The 19,510-nt window shown below is 37.0% G+C and overlaps 1 protein-coding gene across 2 annotated transcripts in view; it reads right to left on the bottom strand.

Moving 5' to 3' along the window:
• Positions 1 to 19,510, bottom strand: part of LOC126026168 (kalirin) — a 549,871-nt gene that overhangs the window by 117,661 nt on the left and 412,700 nt on the right. For both annotated transcript variants that reach the window (XM_049785867.1, XM_049785868.1), the window contains exons 13-14: positions 17,600 to 17,774; positions 3,459 to 3,654 (exon numbers count right to left, since the gene is read on the bottom strand). In XM_049785867.1, coding sequence (XP_049641824.1) covers positions 3,459 to 3,654; positions 17,600 to 17,774 — 371 coding nt within the window. The remainder of the gene's footprint in view (positions 1 to 3,458; positions 3,655 to 17,599; positions 17,775 to 19,510) is intronic.

Here is a 19,510-nt window from a genome sequence, read left to right as displayed (position 1 = left end):
TTTGGAGGATATAGCCACTGGCATTGCAGAGGGATTTGTTAGAACCTAGCTCAATATTACATTGTTCAAATCTTATAACTGAAAACAAACATAAAGAAATCCTCTATATCCATTTACTCCATTCAAATAAAAGTATGAGCCTTTAATTTAGAGTAGAGGGCTAAATACCAATTGCATTCCTGGTTTTGCTAATTTTTCTTTTTGTAAGATTTATGTCTCTAGGTCAAAACAGTTGACTAGACATTAATTGTAAATGACCAAGCCATTTTCTATTTTAGTATGGTGCCCAGATGTCTAGCATCCCTCAGGCACCTGGGGTAGAACTCATCTGAGAGTCATTCCTGCCATTAACTATGCCATGACCCATGTTCTTTCTCTAAGCTACAGATCCAGAGATGCGACAGAAGCATCTTGTGCAGGACCTAGTGTCCAGCAGCAGCAGACAGGGAGTGAGCACCCCTGAAACCTCTGGACTCATTCCCATGAAGCCTTGTGTGCTATGCCAGATTGAACAGCCAGTTATGGAAAGTGCAGGGGAACCGCCAGTCCCAGTAGAGAGGGCTGAAGAGGCCAATCCAAGCCTCTTTTGTCAAAGCTCATTTCCAAAACAGGATACTATGGGGGTGGGCAGCCCATCTGCCTGCGGTGCTTCCACCCACTCAGCCCTCATGGTTAAGGCCAAGCACAGCCAACCTCCCTGTCACAATTCATCTTTAGAGACTGCCAGCTCCCAGAGTTTTCCTGTTACCATGGATACCTGATTTTGGGACAGAGGTAGTCTAGACCTAGTTCTAAACCTGTGCCTAAGCACTGCAGATTTCTAGCAGTCAAGCCTAATCTCCTGTAATAAACTATGGAAGGTGTGCCTCTCGAAAGGACTCTGCCCTGGTGCCTCTCCTAGGCACTGTCTATAGCTAGCTCCACCTGGCTCAGATGAGCAGCATAAGTGCAAGCCATGGGGCAAAATCCTGAGTTCAGAGGAGGTTCTCAGTCCCAGAGAAGGAATGTTTCCTTCCCAAGTAAGAACTTGAAAAGAGAGAGCCCAGAATCAAGAAGTCTGCTCCTTAAATGTTACAGTGCACATGATTCACCTGGAGGGGTGGCTAAAATAAATTTAGGATAAGAACTCAGAATTTACATCTCCCAACCAACTCTCAATTGCTGCTGCTAGTCTTAGGTTTATACTCCAGATATGTCTGAGAGGAGCAGAGCTAAGGGTACAGGATATCAAGATCACCTGGAAGCCTTGTTGAACTACAGACTATTGGTCCCCAACCCTAGAGAGTCTGAGTGGCAAGTTCCAGGCATAGTCCTTAAATTTTATGTCTAATATGTATTCAGATGATGCTGAAATGGATGCTGACCATATGAGTCAATTAGAAAATTTCATATACATGAACTATTGTTAATTATTGTGGTGAAAGGCAGTGGTTTTCAGCTTTGGCTATAGTGAAATGACAGGAGGAGGGAGCTTCTTTGTTATTTGCCCAAGTCCCAGGCAGAGAAAGTTAAGACTAAATGAAGTGCTAGGGCTTTGTCATATTTATTTGTTTGTTTATTTATGGGTCATATCTGACAGGGCTCAGAGACTACCTTTGGTTCTGGGTTAAGGGATCATTTCTGGTGATACTCAGTGGATTATATGTGGTGCCAGGGTGAGCTATGTACAAGGCAAATTTGTATTATTTCTCCAACCCACTTTATCATTTTTAAGAGAAACCCCCAGATAGATGGCAGTAGATATGGCCCTTCCTAGAATTCTGTAGAACATGGTCTGTACCCTGTAGACATTCCTGGGAAGTGGTAATGTTTAGTTTAGTTTAGGGCACACCCAGCAATGCTCAGGGCCTATTCATGATTTATTCATGGCTCAGGGATCATTCCTGGCAGGCTGGAGAAGGGGGATATGGGGTGCTGAGGATTGAACCTGGTCTGCTGTGTGCAAGGCATGGGCCCTACTCACTATTCTATAGCTCTGGCTCCTATAACATAAATTTAAATGTAAAAAAAAAAAGATTATGCTTATCAAAATTAACAGAATTAGGATCCTCTGGTTAGAAGTAAAGTTCCTGGACTGGAAAGTTAGTATCAGGGTTAAGGCACTTGCCTTGCAAGTGACCAATCCCTGACACTGTAAGTTTCCTAAGCACTGCCAGCAGTGATCTCCTAGAACTGAGGATCCCACAGTGATCCCAAGCACTATGGCCCTCCATCCTCTGTACCTTAAAAAAAAGACATGAAATTTCTTCGAATGTTGGCATTTACTCTTTAAGGTAAGCCAACTGTGATGGCTAAAGTCTTCGTGATTATCTCCTAATTAATTATGTTTTTCTTAATCAAGAAGAATATGAGGGGCTGGAGAGATAGCATGGAGGTAAGGCATTTGCCTTTCGTGCAGGAGGTCATTGGTTCGAATCCCAGTATCCCATATGGTCCCCCAAGCCTTCCAGGAGCGATTTTTGAGCATAGAGCCAGGAGTAAGACCTGACCCCCCCAAAAAAAAACAAAAAACAAAAAAGAGGAATATGAATCAACTGTGCTTTAGAACAGTAATATTTTCACCCAGTAGTCTGAAATTATAAAAAAATATGCTAAAAACTATATATGCTATATTGCTATAAATGTTGATGACCTGATTCCTTACATGAGTGTCCTCCTGAAGGATAAAGCACCAGACTAATCAAGGAGGTGGTGCAGATGGCAGTTTGAGTATGAAAACCTGGTTTCAAGATTCCATTGGTATGTATCTTAAACGAGCAATTCTTTTTTCTGGACTTGGGACCAGGGGTCTAAGGCTCTCCTCTAGTCTAACCTCAAAGACTATTTTGCATAGCTATTGTGAACACATTTGTTATATATTGATGAAAAGAAACCAACTCTGGGTTAACAACCATGGTTGATTTATATTTTTTGAAAACTTATAAAATTCTATGGTTGTACTATAAATTTTTATCAATAGTTCTTTACTCACAGCTAGACTAGTGATAAAAATCTGATGACTCAATAAACTGGGAGCAGAATTTAACATGAGGATAGAGAACAGAGCAGAAGGTAGTAAGGGTGGAGTGGAGGAAGTGTGGGCATCATAGGCAATATCTACACCTAAATAAAATTCATATAAATGTGTGATTAGCTTTGGGGCACACTTGTTTTTTCCAGGTCACCTTTTAACATTTTTAATTTAATTTTTCAATCTGGTCTAATTCCTATCATTCCTTTTCTTCCTTCAATCCTGGAAAACCCATTTTCCATATCTACTAGACTCCATAGGGGCAAACCCAAGCAAGTTAATCTATGTTTTAATGATTCAGTTTTTTTCTTTAAAATGAGGAAAAATCTGTTTTATCTATCTGCAGATATATAACAGATGAACAGAGTGAAAGTTCTCATGCAGCCAAGCAAGTATCCTTGATTTTCACCATCTCTCTGAAAGAACAAGGCTGTGACAGGTTCCCTACCTGAGGCCTGGACCTCCATGATGTATTGGTGCAGATCCTGACCTTGCTGGATGACCTCAAAGGTCATATTGTTCATGGCTAGTTTCCGTTCAGTATGGCGCTGCAGTCGCTGCTCCGCCAGGGTCAGATCCTCTGTGTTGAAATCATTCATCTGTCGGAGCAGGTCCTCATTCCAGGCATCAAGCTCTGCTGTCACCTATAGGAGAACAACCTGAGCCTCATGCATTCACAGAATGAAAGTTTAGAAATTCTCAGTCTATTTACCAACCAGCTCTTGGCTCAAGTCCCTGCTGTAAACCTTTTCATACCTCAGCTACATTTAAGCAACAATACCCTGGATTCATGTTTTTGAAGGTGCTCTTTCTCTTGGTGTATATATACATATATATGTGTTTATATATATATATATATATGGAAACAGTAAGGAAACAGCAGCAAATGTACCAGGAAGAATTGTAGATTATAAAGTTCTTGAATATTCCACTGCTGTCTGCAATGATGATCCAGAGAGAAAAAACTATGACTATCTCTAGGGTCCTATAGTAGAGGAAACTGAGGTTCACTTAGATTAAATGGTTTATTTAGTTCAAACTGCTTGTAAGGGCACCTGTAGACAGAGCTCAGGTCTATAAACTTCAGAGACATTGCCCACCATACTATTACTCTAAAAAAAAAACTATTACTGTAAAAAAATCATCATTGTGGAATCATCAAAATTAAAGCATTGAGTTTAACTTTTTTGAAGAGATTGAAAGAGGAAGGGAGAAGCCAGTGAAAGGCTTGGAGATTTCCAATAAAGTAGAGCTGGTATTGTTCATTAAACCCAGGAACCCATCTGGTTCCTGAGTTTTATTGTGCAGTATCTTCTAAACTCTATTACAAAGGATAATACCTGGAAATAGTGACTAAATATGTGTAGAGAGGTAGTACACTTTATTAATCCAAGAATATACTAAATAGAAAAAAAACAATAAAGATTGAAGCATAAAATAAATGTAAACTTTCTCCTAACACGAATTTGCAAATTAATATTGTTCTATAGCTTCATTCATGTATTTAGCTAGTTGATTCAAATATTTCTTGGAAAATAGATTTTTACATGTCCTTTATAGTAGCTGTTGTCATTTACAGTAGGAATTCAAATTTCACCTGTTAGATGAATCAAATAAAAACATTTGAAATATAGTTTTTAAAGTATTTTATCTCATGCTATCTTTATGGCAGTCCTTTGAAGAAACATAGAGCAAGTACTCCATTATTTGTCCCCACCTGTATTAAGCATGCTATTTTTTTTAAGATTTATGCATGCATGCTTTATCAGGATTTCATTTCCTTGCTGTTTCAGAGTAGTATTGTATTATATATATAAACCACAATTAATTTCTATTACTGATACATTTTTAGGTTGTCTCTATGAGAGGTTGGTTATTGCTAATAGGGATTATGTCAAAGGTCTCATATATAGTTTTATAAACGCAAGGTTTCCCCCCACTCATTGGTTACCTTGAGGTGCTACTGTAAAGTCATAAGGTAGGTAGATGTTTAACATTACACAAAGGAATCTTACATTTCCAAAAAATGCATGCAAGTTAACTGTTTAAGTGCTCACCATCATTTAGTATTATCAGCTTGTTTAACATTAGTTCTGCTAAGATATACATTATTATAGCCTAAGATTGCATTTTCTTTATTTATGGTGAACACATTATAATGAGCATAACCGTTGTTTATATATACTTTTGTAAAATGACTTTTCAAACAATTTGAACATTTTAAAAAACTTAGGTAAATTCTCTTTTCATTATAATTTTCTTTTCTTTTCTTTTCTTTTTTTAGTTTTTGGTTACATTCGGGGCGCTCAGGGGTTACTCCTGACTCTGTACTCAGAAGTCACTCCTGGCAGGCTCTGGGGACCATATGGGATGTCAGATTTGAACCAGGGTTCGTTCTGTATTGGCCACATGCAAGGCAAATGCCTTACCACTGTGCTATCTCTCTGGACCCTGATTATAATTTTCTTTAAATTTTTAATATATAATGGATCTAAGTCCCTAATTTGAATATAGACCAAGGAAAAATTTTTTTTGGTTTTTGGGCCATAAGCGGTGATGCTCAGGGGTTACTCCTGGCTTTGTGCTCAGAAATCTCTCCTGGCTTGGGGGACCATATGGGATTCTGGGGGATTCAACTGTGGTCCTTCCTATGCTAGCATGGGCAAGGCAGACACCTTACTGCCTGCACCAGCCCCAAGACCAAGGGAAATTTTTAATCCATTTTCTTGCCTACAAAATAAATTTTTCTTGGGCCAAAGAAATAGTACAGTGAGTGGGTAGGGCATTTGCCTTGTATATGGACAACCCAGTTTGATACCCAGGATCCAGATGGTCCCCTGAGTAGTGCCAGGAGTAATTTCTGAGCACTGTTGGATGTGACCTAAAAACAAGCAAATAAATAAATATCCCCTCTACTTTTTTTTTTTTTTTTTTTGGTTTTTGGGCCACACCCGGTAACGCTCAGGGGTTACTCCTGGCTATGCACTCAGAAGTTGCTCCTGGCTTGGGGGACCATATGGGACACCTGGGGATCGAACCGCGGTCCGTCCAAGGCTACCGCAGGCAAGGCAGGCGCACCTTACCTTTAGCGCCACCGCCCGGCCCCATCCCCTCTACTTTTTAAGGGAAAACAAAATAAATTTCCCTTAGAAACAAAACTACTAAAATAGGTATAACAGAAAAACCTGCTTTCTTTTTCAATTTTAGTTTTTGTCTTATTTCTAAAAGGTCATTTGCCAAAAGAAGATTCCAGAGAGATCCTAAAGCCCAGAATCTTTGGAGTGGAAGGGGGAAAAAAATCACAGGTTTTAGTAGGAAAATGAAGAGAATGAGAATGAGGTGCAGAGTTTTGATATCTTGGGAATTTGAAAATAAACTAAATGTGAAATATTTATATATCTAGCATTTCTATATTTGTATATTTCCCTCATTTCTGCACTCTTCCACCCTTACCACTTGCCACCATGATGCTAAAGAGCTCCTTTGTAAATAAAACCTGAAAATGAGACTGTCAAGGGCTATTCAATAGCAGTCTCTCAAGACTTCCTTCCCCACCCTTAATCTAAATGCCTTTTATTCTTTCTTTCTTTCTTTCTTTCTTTCTTTCTTTCTTTCTTTCTTTCTTTCTTTCTTTCTTTCTTTCTTTCTTTCTTTCTTTCTTTCTTTCTTTCTTTCTTTCTTTCTTTCTTTCTTTCTTTCTTTCTTTCTTTCTTTCTTTCTTTCTTTCTTCTTTCTTTCGTTTTTCCTTTTGCTTTTCTTTTTTTGGGGTGGCGTACTCCAACAGTGCTCAGGGGTTACTCCTGGCTCTGCACTCAAAAATCTCTCCTGGCAGGCTCAGGGTGAGTTTATGGGATGCCAAGGATTGAACCCCGGTCCTTCCTAGGTCAGACACATGCAAACATTCTACAGCTGTGTTAATCACTCTGGCTCCTAATTTCCCCTTTTCTCTATGCACTAATGTCCAGAGCTTTGAATAATTTGATTTGTGTTGTTCTCTTATCTTATGAAATATAAATTGTCTTGTGTGTCCTCAAGAAATATTTTTTGCATTCCTCCTACCTATACTTTTTCTTGTATGTAAGCATGACACACAGAAGGGTCTCACTTTGCTTTTGAAGAAAGCTTTGTGGGTTGGAGAGGTAGCTAAAAAATGTTGAACAGTCCTTTGTATGAGGGAGACCTGTGGTCAGTTCCTTCCATTATATGTGCTCCCCAAGAACTACAGAGCATGATCTCAAAACCAAAACGTAAATAAAGCCTGTTTAATGGTACTACATTAGATTAAAAAGCTTCTTCATCTCAAAAGAAACAAATGAGCATAATACAAATGCACATTACAGACTAGGAGAAACAAAAACACACCACAAACTAAGAGAAACTATTTGCCCACCTTTCGTCTGTTAATGGTTAAAATCCAAGGTACATAAAACACTGGTAAAACTTTACAAGAAAGGGCCAGAATGGAGGTGTAAGTGGAAGGGCATCTGCCTCTCATGCACTAACCTAGAATGGACTGCGGTTTGATCCCCTGGAGTCCCATAAGCTCTCCCAAGGCAGGAGCGATTTCTGAGCACATAGCCAGGAGTATCCCCTAAGCATCACTGGGTGTGGCCCCCAAACCAACCAACCAACAAACAAACAAATAACTTTACGAGAAAAAAATAGAACCGCATCAAAAAAATTACAAATATGATTGTACTTGGGTTTCAGTCATGTAAAGAACACCCTCCTTCTCAGTGTAGTTATTTCTCTAACTGCATTCACCACTCTTTGTGGTGAGCCACTTAAACATTATTTCAACTCTATTACCTAAACAATAATAAAACATATTTTGTCAACTGGCAGTTCTTTCTTTTCTTTTTTATTTAAATTATTTATTTAAATAAAATGTATCACATTGTTGACATAACTGATCATAATAGAATCTTTTAAATAAAAATACTAAAAGATCTTAGGTAACAGTAAAACATAACATTTTTGAAAACTCAAACTGTGTGCATAATCCTTTATTTTTTTGAATTTGTTTTTGAGGCCACACCAGGTGATGCTCAGGGATTACTCCTGGCTCTGAGCTCAGAAATTGCTGCTGACAGTCTTGGGGGACCATACTGGATGCCAAAGATTGAACACGATTCTGTCTGTGGTTGGCTGCATGCAAGGCACATTCCCTACTGCTGTGCTATTATTCCAATCCCTATTCTGATTTTTAACAGAATATGGTAGGTGAAACTACATAGACATCCTGAAATAAATGATACAAATCTAAAAGAGATTATCAAATAAATATTTTTGTGGATTTTGGTTTATCTTATTGTATTTATTCTGCATTTCTTTTTCAAACCATTCAGAAAACATTAGAAAATGCTACAGTGAACCCTAGCAAAAATCTATATGCATTGATCAAAAAAAGAAATTTTATTTTATTTCTTCATATACTCTGTTGGTGCATCTGAAGCATGTTACAAACTTGGAAATCAGTGAGGTTTTGACAAAGTCTAACATTGTACCAAAAAGGAAAACAGTTTATGGATTTAGACTAGAAGATGGTCCCTAGATGATCAAACATTGATACATTGAGTATGTAAGATGATGGGCTCAGAGATAGGCAAAGAACATCTTGTGAAGTCCAGAAACCTCCCCCCCACCTTTTTTTTTTGGTTTTGGTTTTTGGTGTTTTGGGTCATACCTGGCAGCGCTCAGGAGTTACTCCTGGCTCTATGTTCAGGAATCACTCCTGGCAGGCTCGGGGGACCATATGGGATGCCAGGATTTGAACCACCATCATTCTGTAGGCAAGACAAACACCTTACCTCCATGCTATCTCTCCAGCCCCACAAAACCCTTTTTTAACCAATATTTCAAGTGGGACAATGTTGACAGCAGTAAAAATTTGAATTAAATTGATCGACTGAAGATGTGGGCATATAATGAAAGTGGTAAAACTGGAAATGAAAACATATGAAAAGCTTTCACTAAAGTATTTAAAAAAGATCCACTTATTTGAAGAAACTTGAAAATACAAATGAGATCTTTTACAGGGGGCACCACCGAGTAAGGGCAGCTAATGAAGCCACAGAGCCCAGTCCTATCTGCACTGGAAGCGTGCCCATGCCCTGACATATTATACCTAAGGGGAGCATTTGCAAACTGGCTCAGAGCTCCTGTAGCAGAAAGTAGTCTAGAGACAAGTAGTGGTCTGGAAATCATGTCACAGTCAGGAAGGGGCAAATTAGTTTGGGGCAATGCTAAAATACTGACAATGGAGAGAAATAGTCATGGAATTTTTAGAGTCAGAGGAGGCATGTAATCTTAGCATTTTTCAGATAATGGGAAGAGACTTCTGAGGACCAAGTCTAAATATTTTTGAGTCTGACAAATAAGAGATAGATTTGCTCTGTTTTTCTATATAGCAGAAATAGGACCAAAGGGTAGAGCTTGTAGACTTTGCTTTAACACTACAACAAAAATCCTGAATTCCCCCTCTTTTTCTCCTTGCAATCCTTACTTCTAAGCACAGGAGATATGCTACATAGCATTCTATATAAATGTTGAAACATGAAACCAGAAGTAAGATAGAATCAGCTTCCTTTTGTCTAGCCCAAATTTTCCTCTTAAATGTCATTTTTATCTCAGCCTTAGCCTTGCTCTAACTTGCCCTAATGTGAGCCCCTTAGCTATATATTTGACTATTCAATTATTTTCTTAGGTTAATCACTCAGGGTTAATTTTCAGTTTACTAAGTAAACTTTGATCATAATTAGTTAGTTATCTGCAAGAAAGACCATAATTGTGGCCAAGTTTTCATAAAGTTGTATAGAGGATTCTTGGAGAAATTTCTAGAACTTTCCAACGTATGTATGCCTACCCAAGATTATCCATTGGTAACAGAGAGAACAATTTTCACTATACAAATAGGCCTACGAGTGTGCATATATTACATACACATATACACATATTTTATTTATTTTCATGCTTACTTTAATTTAAACAAATAAAGAAAATGGAATTTTCCCCAAAACCTTCCATGAACTGATGCTGGATACTAATACCAAGCAACTAACAAATGGCATGGTAAAAGGGGGCTTCTCAGAGAATATTGCTAACACAAAGCACCACAGAGCTGACTCATATATATTTTCTTTTTTAAAAAGTTAAACCTACTGGGGCCGAAGTGATGGCACAGTGGTAGGTGTTTGTCTTGCACGAGGCTGACCTAAGACAAACTGTGGTTCGATCCCCCGGCATCCCATATGGTCCCCAAGCCAGGAGCGATTTCTAAGCATATAGTCAGGAGTAACCCCTGAGCATCACAGGGTGTGGCCAGAAACCAAAAAATAATAAAAGTTAAAACTACAGTGTTTTAGGGGCCGGAGAGATAGCATGGAGGTAGAGCATTTGCCTTGCATGCAAAAGGACAGTGGTTCGAATCCTCACATCCAATATGGTCCCCTGAGCCTGCCAGAAGTGATTTCTGAGCTTGGAGCCAGGAATAACCCCTGAGCGCTGCCAGGTGTGACCCAAAAACCAAAACAAACAAACAAAACTACAGTGCTTTTATGCCCCATTCATGTCTTTATGAATATTCATCTCTAATCTGACTAATCTTAAAAAAATAAAGGATTTAGTAAAGTCCTGTCAAATAAACGGGCGTTTGATAGTTTGATGGCAATACTGAACTTTGAGCCCTCTGTTACTTTATGGAAGGAAAAAACAATAAAAAGAAATATGGCAAGAAATAGAAATGATCATGAAGACCATTTAAAATATAGAATCATAATTTCTTTAAACATTTTATTTAAAGCATTGTGATTTACAAAGTTATTCATAATTGACTTTTAGACACACAATGTTTCACCACCAATCCCACCATGTATCAACCCCCCCCCTCTCCACCAATGTTTCTAGAGTCCATCCATACACATTCTTACCACCTTACCCTCCCATCATAATAGACAATTTTTTTTTTTAAGTTTTAAAGTTCGGGTCTCATGATTTCACTATTGTTGACTCTATGGCTTGGATACTTAGTTCTGTCCTTCCTTAACAAACACCAATGTTCCTGAATCCTCTTGTCCTATGTTCCCTTGTTATTTAACATCTGTTTTTCTGCCCCTTTTATTTCTTTCCTTCTCTTCCTATACTCTGAGGCAGAGTGTTCTAGGCAACTCACACTTAAACCACTGTATTCACTCATGCAATATTTCAAATATATATATATATATATATGATATCATCTTGGTTTTTATCCTTCTTCTAGCTTACTTCATTTAACATAATATGGTTCATATCCATTCATGTCACAGTTAACTGCATGAGCACATCATTCCTTGGAGCTATGTAGTATTCCATTGTATATATGTACTATATCTTCATGAGTCACTCATCTGTTGTTAGGCATCTAGTTTGATTCCAACCTTTAGCTACTGTACTGAGTGCTGTGGTGAATAATAAAATTCTTTTGCTCAGAGAAATCCTAGCACCAAAGATTACTAAGAAAATCCCTTTTCTGGATAATATTTAGCACCAAAATGAAAGACAATATTTTATCTCTTTTTCAAATATCTCCTTGCAGCCTCAGTTTCTGGTAATCAAGGACATAGCCAGAATGCAGATCCTGGGCTATTGACTCTTTCCAGAAAATGCAAACTACACCTTAGTTATTTACCTGTTAGTGGTTTCATTATTTCATATTTTGCCCAGCCGCTTGTGATCTCCCACATTCCTCTCATGAAGAATATTTCCCCCACTAGAGTTGCTGAGATGCAAGACACCTGCAGCAGTGTATGATTCTAATTGATTTGCATATATTGAACCATTCTTGCATCCCTGGAATGAAACTCACTTGATCATGATACATGATTTTTTGATGTGTTGTTGGATTCTGTTTGCTAAGATTTGTTGAGGACTTTGTCTCTTTTGGTAGTGTCTCTGTCAGATTTGGATATCAGAGTAATATTAGCTTCATATAACTTGTTAGGGAGGGTTCCTGTTTCTTTGATATTTTGGAAGAGTTTAAAAATCTATGGCAGTTAATCTTCTCTAATTGTTTGAAAAAAATCACTCATAAACCCATCTGGGCCTGAACTTTTATTCTTAAGGAGATTCTTAATTACTGTATCAATTTTCCTTGCTTGTTTAGGCTATCTACTTCCTCCTCATTCAGTTTTATGTTGCTAGAAATCTCATATTTTTTAGGTTCTTTACCTTAACAGAATAAAGTTGTTCACTATAAGTTCTCATGATGTCTTGGATTTATGGATTTATTCTCCTTTCATTTCTGATTTATTAAACACTCTTTTTCTTGTGAGCCTTGCTAAGACTTTATCTTGTTTATTCTTTTGAAAAACCAACTCCTAGTTTTATTCTCAGTGATTTCTGCTCTGGTTTTTATTATTTCTTTCCTCCTACTCATGTTTGTGGGTTTTTGGATTTTGTTTTTTTTGGGGGGGTCACACCCACCAGCACTCAGGGGTTCCTCCTGGCTCTACACTCAGAAGTTGCTCCAGGCAGGCTTGGGGACCATATGGGATGCTGAGATTCGAACCACCTTCCGTCCTGGATTTGGCAACCTGCAAGGCAGATGGCCTATCGCTGTGCTATCTTTCTGGCTCCTGTTCATGTTCTTTTGTTGTTGGTTTTCTAGATATTTAAGGGTGTATATTTAGGTTGCTGATTTTATCTTTATTTCTTTACTTCTGTATTCTTATATTGCTGTGAGATTACCCCTAATTAGTGCTTTTTCTGTGTCCTATAGATTTTTTTCTAATTTGTTTTTCATTATCATTAGTCTCAGTGAAACTTTTTATTTCTTCCTTGTCTTCCTCTTTGATCCAGCTCTTATTAAGCAACATGCTAATATTTTATAATTAATTTCTATCTCTGTGGCACTGTGGTCTGATAGTAATCTTTCCTGGAGAATGTTCCATTTGCCCTAGAGAAGGAGGAGTATTTAGCTTTTTGAGGATAGAAGACTGTATAAATCCATTAATCCCAGCTCTTCTAAATTTGTATTTACAGCTTTTATGCCCTCACTGATATTCTGCCTAGTGAATATATTCACTGGCGAGAATGGCATGTTGAAATATCCCACAACTATCATATTTCCATCCATATATTTCTCTTGGTTTGTGATCAAAGCCTTACAAACTTCGTTGAACCAATATTTGGTATGAGGATGCTGATCAGAGTCAGTATTTCTTGATCTATTGTTTCATTAATTAATAGCGTCCATCTTTGTGGCTAATTAATTTCTTTAGGTGCAATAATTTGATCTGATTTAAGTATAGCTCTCCTATCAGTTTTTGCTTGTATTTGTTTTCCAGTGGCTCATACCATTGTTTTCTATTCTTTCACTCTGTGCCTGTTTCTATCCTGAGATTTTTAGATGTGCTTGCTGTAAGCAGCTTATGGATGGATTTTGCATCCTTATACATCCATCCCATCACTCTATGTCTTTTGATAGGAGTGTTTAATCCATTGACATTTAAGGACTATTGAAATAAAGTACTATTGATTATACAATTGGTTATTTGGTTTATATAAACAGTCTTCCAGTTCATTTAGAGACAGTTTGGTTATTGTGAATGTTGTCAGTTCGTTTTTATCCATGTTTTTTTTTTATCCCTGCTGCCTATCTAAGTAAGAATTTTGCTGAGTAGTGGATTCTAGATTGAGAACTTCTTTGATTCAGTAATTAAATAAGTCATTTCATTCTTATCTTTTCTTTTGTTTTTTTTGGGGGGGCCACACCCGTTTGATGCTCAGGAGTTACTCCTGGCTAAGCACTCAGAAATTGCCCCTGGCTTGGGGGGACCATATGGGACACCGGGGGATCGAACTGTGGTCCTTCCTTGGCTAGCACTTGCAAGGCAAGCCCCAATTTCATTCTTTTCTTGCCTGGACTGTTTCATTTGGGAAATCCATTGTGGTTCTTTTGTTCTTTCCTTAATATTAAAGATTTTACTTCTCCCTTACTTAACATAAGTTTTTCTTTCCCTTTGGTTTTTGCCATTTTGATGACTATGTCAAGAAAGCAGTCCTGGTTTTAAAATTTTGAATACAGTTTTGATAAGATTCACCCCTTTTAGGTTTCCAATGACCTCAAGGGTAGTTATACTGTAGGATACAGATGAATTATTGACTAAAAGAAGTAACTCATGCATTATCTTAAATATTTGCATGATCTTTCATTTTAAATTAATTAGTTCGCACAGCCATTAGTAATATGGTTAAAGAGTCACACTTAGATCTCCCAAATGACAGGAAGGTCTGCTCTGGCTTTCAGTAATCCTTAAGAATTTGGAGTATGTTCATCAAATATCTTCTATGGGGAGAGAAACCACAACTATGGGTTCTGCAATGGCAGTACCTGGTCTGGCTTATGTCAGCTCTAACATGTTTCTTTTTACAGAAACTACTCTCAATGCACACTCTGAATCTTATCCTCACAGTAAAATACTAGTGTTACTTTTTTTAAATCATGCCCCATGGTGAAATACTAGTTGGTATTTGAAATGATTTCATCATACCCAAAAATAACTTGACAATATGTTTTAAAACATAGCTAATTCTATAGGTTTAGCAGTATATTACCTATTTAAAATGAAAAAAAATTATTATCCCAAGATAAGAAACAAAAAAATCTCTTTAAGGGGACAAGTAATAGCACAGCAGTAGGGCTTTTGCCTTGCATGCAGCTGAGCCAGGTCAGACCTGGGTTTGATCCCTGGCATCCCATGTGCTCCCCCAAGTCAGGAGTGTTTTCTGAGTGCACAGCCAGGAGTAACCCCTGAGCATTACTGGGTGTGGCTCCCCCACAAAAACAAAACAAAACAAAACAAAAAATCCCTTTAAAACCTGGATGACCCTGTGTAAACTAATAAAATCATTATTTTTACTCCACACCCATTTATCATAAATTCATCCTATTTGTTCACTTTTACTTAACAGCATAACAAACTGTCATATTTTTGTCTTGGACTCAGGATCGAAGAGGGTATTTTTATACATAGAAAAGCTATAACAAGGCTATAACATTTAAAAAAAATAAAATTTTAAAGTATTTCATTTACAGCTGGCATTTTCATATGTGTAGAATTGGTTTTCAGGTGTAGAAATTAATTTTCTCAGACTCACTGCAGGCACATTTCTATGAGTTATGGCCTAGCTAATGTTTAGGATGTAGCTATACAACACATCCTGGATTTAAGCCAGCAAATCCTTTTTCTAAACCACAGTGATTTAATAAAATAAAAAATAAACATTTGAACTTTTAAGAGAGTTTCCTTCCCTTGAGCATTTTTTGACATGGACCTGCTGTGTAAGAAGGGTAAATAAAGAATACAAAGTGAAACCACTACATCTGCTAACATAATTTCCCCTATGGATATACTCGCTCTCAGGGAGCAAAGAGAACCGAAGAAGATTGGTTCCTACATTCCAGCAATCAAAGTGGCTTCTGTGAGTCTCACTCTTAATTACTAAATTTATTTCTGTGAGTCTCAATCTTACTTTCTTACCATTTTTACCCCACCTGTATAAAGTTTACCCCATTCACTCTTTGTTACATGTCAATACCTTTAATTTATATTGTCATTTTATTTGTTCTTTCATTAAGTTTTATTTTAAATTATGTATTATAGTTTAGGTAACAGTTATAATAGTGACCAATTTCTGGTATTAATGCACAAAGATACTGTTCTTCTCCACCTAAAGTATTTATGACCTTTCCCAATCCTTATGTCTATTCTGGTCCACTGTTACAACCCTTCCACCCTATGCCCATTATTTATTAATTGAAAGTTATAGTTTGGTTACACTTTTATATCCCTTAGCATCACCCATATGCTTGAAACCTTCCACTTATGTTCCTGTGTTACTTACTGGCAGCCTATTCTCACTATGCTTTAATATGCCTTTCCCCTGAAAAGCTCTTGCATGTGGAATCAAAATTTATATACATATAGTATAAATAATGGCAGCTAAGTTATAGAAGCAGTTGGGAGAAAATTAATGCTTAGATTTAAAGAACTATATTTTCCTTTGTTTCAGAAAATGTCCAGAAGACACTTTTAAAATGAAAAATCTTTAAGGAATTAATTACAATGGCTTCTAGGGAGACAGAGGTTAAGTTAAGTTTATAAAGGAAAGGCTGTAAGAGAATAAAAGAGAGGACAATGAACTGCTTTTAGAAATGTTTTTCTTTTCCATTTCAAATGCTGAATATAATCATTTTTGTCTCAGACCTGAACCTGAAAAGTACACCTATTGCTAAGATTATTCTCTGAATTTGTATGGAATTGGGATAGTGAAACTTTTGACATTTATTAAAAAATCATTTTTTTCTTCCAAACCAATCACACTGAAGTTTCCAGAGATATTTTTGAGAAGATCAGTTCTAGAGAAATTCAGAAGCCTCAACTCAACAAGATGATTGGAATGTAAATCAATGTTTTAATAAACTTTGGACAGAGAACTTCTTCCTTTCAGACTACACAAACCTGAAGCAAAGATAAATGGTATCTCTGATACCTGAATATCTTTGAGGAGTAGGTGTATGCATATCCCAGAAAACCTAATAATATCCCAAGTTTACTATGTTAAAGCAAAAATAAAAAGGTGGAAGACATTATACAAAAGTATCAAAAAAGGGACACCAATATACAAAAGCTACATTAATATGCAATTATGATCTTCCAAGAAAAGACCAAGGAGTTTGAGAAATGAGCCAACAAGAAGCCTAAGAACAGATTTGCTTTATTAAGCAAAAGCAAACAAGGGTAATATGTTTTCCTCCCTGTGGTACCACTTGAATGATTTTCACCTAATCCCAACCTACACCCCACCCATTAACTGAGGAGACCACTTACTGAGGAGACCACTTAACAGTAACACCTTTTTACTCATACAGCAGTAGAGTACAATAAATTTACCTTATCCAAAATCCAGCTGTACCTCTTTTAGAAATCAAAGAGCAAGTGAACCAACAAAAAATTCACAATGAAGTAAGACATTTCAGACAAAAAATGAAAAAAATAAAGGCTCTGTTTGGCAGTGAGGATGAAAAGAAGAAATATAATATGGTGGATCATTACTGCTGTTATTTTGTTTTGTTTTGTTTTGTATTTGTTTTGTAGCACAACTGGCTCTGTGCTTTGGAAACACTCCCAATGGTGCTCAAGTGAGCATGTGATGCTGTGTTCAGCCAACTGAGTTATTAATCTTGCTCTAATTTTCTTGATTTTAAAAATATACCATAGAATTTACAGAGGTAGTATAGTGCACAGTGCACTTGACTTGCACAAGGTTAACTCAAATTCAATCTCTGGAACTCCATATGGTCCCCCAGATTCTGCTAGCACTAAGTCCTGTGCACCTCTAATTGTGGGACCCAAACTAAAACTACCAAAAACAAAATAAAAAATATATACCTTTGATGCATTATTGCTTCTAATCTCCTTAAGTGATTTTCAAATATTTCCCCCATTCTGAGTTTAGGAGGTAGCACTCTTGGCATAAAGTAGGCCACACTGTAGTCTTCCAAGAACTATCCTTGATCCAACCCTCCTCCAGGATCCTCCCCACCTTTACCTCTATGGTATATTGCTCAAAGATGCGCAGCTGTAGGAAGATATCCAGCTTTATTTTCCGCTCATGAAACAGCTCCTCCATCTGCACCTGGGCGTCATCAAGCTGTTGCAGAACTGACTCTATATGGCTGATGGAACTAGTGTGCGGCGTCTTGTTGTTGGACATAGCTGAGTCCCTGTGGCAAGATGGGGGAAAGAAGAGATGGACTTTGGCATGTTAAAAGTTAAGAGAGGTAAGGATATTTCTTTGTTTAAGCAAGGAGGATGTGAATCAATTAAATCATTCAATCAATAGATTTGATCAAATACCTAATGAAAATCTGCTACTAACTGGTTGATAAAAGAACAAAAATATAGGTCTCTCCTTGGGATTCATAGCACTGTGACTCTTATACTGGCTACTCACTTATTCCTCAAATCAAACTGTGAAAAAGAAAATATAAAAAAAAAGCAAAGCATAAAATATTATGGAACTGGGGTGGTTCTGTGCAGAGTATAGTCAAACATATATAGTTTTAATACACATATCACAGCACATAAGGATAGACATACTAAAGACATATGGGCAAGAAAAAATCCCTTATTATTACTTCCAAAGATTATTGCTAAAATAAATTTATGGCTGACAAAACTACTCATCTACTTTATAATGTTATGCCAAAGTTATGGGTTAATATTATTAAACAGACCTTGAGCTGCAGTTAGAAAAGTATGGGATCAAGAGGTTAGAAGTCTGTATTAAGTCCCTTCTCTTCCTTTCTATATGCCTTAGGAAATCATCTTTCTGAGTCCCAGTTGATTTCTGTAAAGTGGCCTTAATCCTGTTTTGCTTATTATCTGGGCTGACATTAAATAAAAGTATGGGTGAATGTAATATATTAAAAGACTATTAATCCTAGAAAGTCACAAGTGAAAAAAGAGGCTAATACAGTTGCGACAGGCCTTACTGGGTGCAGTAGATATTAGAGTATCAGAGGCTGGAATAATTACAATTTCAAAGAAGACAAGTCATGGCTTGGGTATTAGAAGAGGATAAACCTGTCAAGTAGATAAGATAAGTATGCTTTCTGAGTAGAGAGATTCTGCATAAAAGCATCAGGGGAAGGGATACAATATAGAAAAAAAAAACAAGTGATAAATATATTGAATTGCTCAGAGAAGTGGGGTTAGGGGAGAGACTTCCACAGACCTTAGAATAATAAGAAAACTGTGAAGGTATAAAAGTTTAGATTCTATAGGGCTTAGATTAAGTTGGAGACCTAAAATCTCAATCAGCAAGTACACTCATTATTTTGGACAACTTGGTTTCACAAAAAGGAAAAATCATTACTTTCAAAACTTCTCATCAATAATAACCTTTCTGAAAAATCAGTTTCTCTAGTTGGTGTTTGGATCAAAAGTAACTATATCTGAACCTACACAGTTTCTGGGGGAATAAAAACTAGTAAGAGCCATTCCTATTTTTCACAGCTTCCTATTTCTATACTTTGGCATACTTGTCCTTTTCTGTCTTGCAGGACACCTCCAATAGCAGAAAAAAAAAACCCACAAAGGATGTACTTAACACTATGCATTATGCATTTGATGCAAATTTTGCTGCAGGGAATATAGGGCTATTCTTTCTGACTGTTCCTCTTGGATTTCTCCATCACATAGCTTCCAGAAAAAAGTGATTTTTTTTATCCTTTTTTTTCATTTAAAATTTTTTTAATTGAATCAATGTGAGATACAAAGCTATTCCTGGCTGAGTGATTTTTGACCCAATTATACAACACCTCTGCCATTTTCAAACTTACTGAACCTCACAGAGAAGATGCATGAGTGATGAGTATTCAGAGATCCTGAAAGCAGCTTGTGAAGATATGATGTGCTCTGGAGTGAGTGCAACATCTTGTCAATACCTTAGCATCAT

Source organism: Suncus etruscus, chromosome 13 (genome assembly GCF_024139225.1).
Source record: "Suncus etruscus isolate mSunEtr1 chromosome 13, mSunEtr1.pri.cur, whole genome shotgun sequence".
Taxonomy (NCBI): Eukaryota; Metazoa; Chordata; class Mammalia; order Eulipotyphla; family Soricidae; genus Suncus; species Suncus etruscus.
The sequence above is the reverse complement of the archived record's forward strand: the minus strand, read 5'-3'. Positions and strand labels throughout refer to the sequence as shown.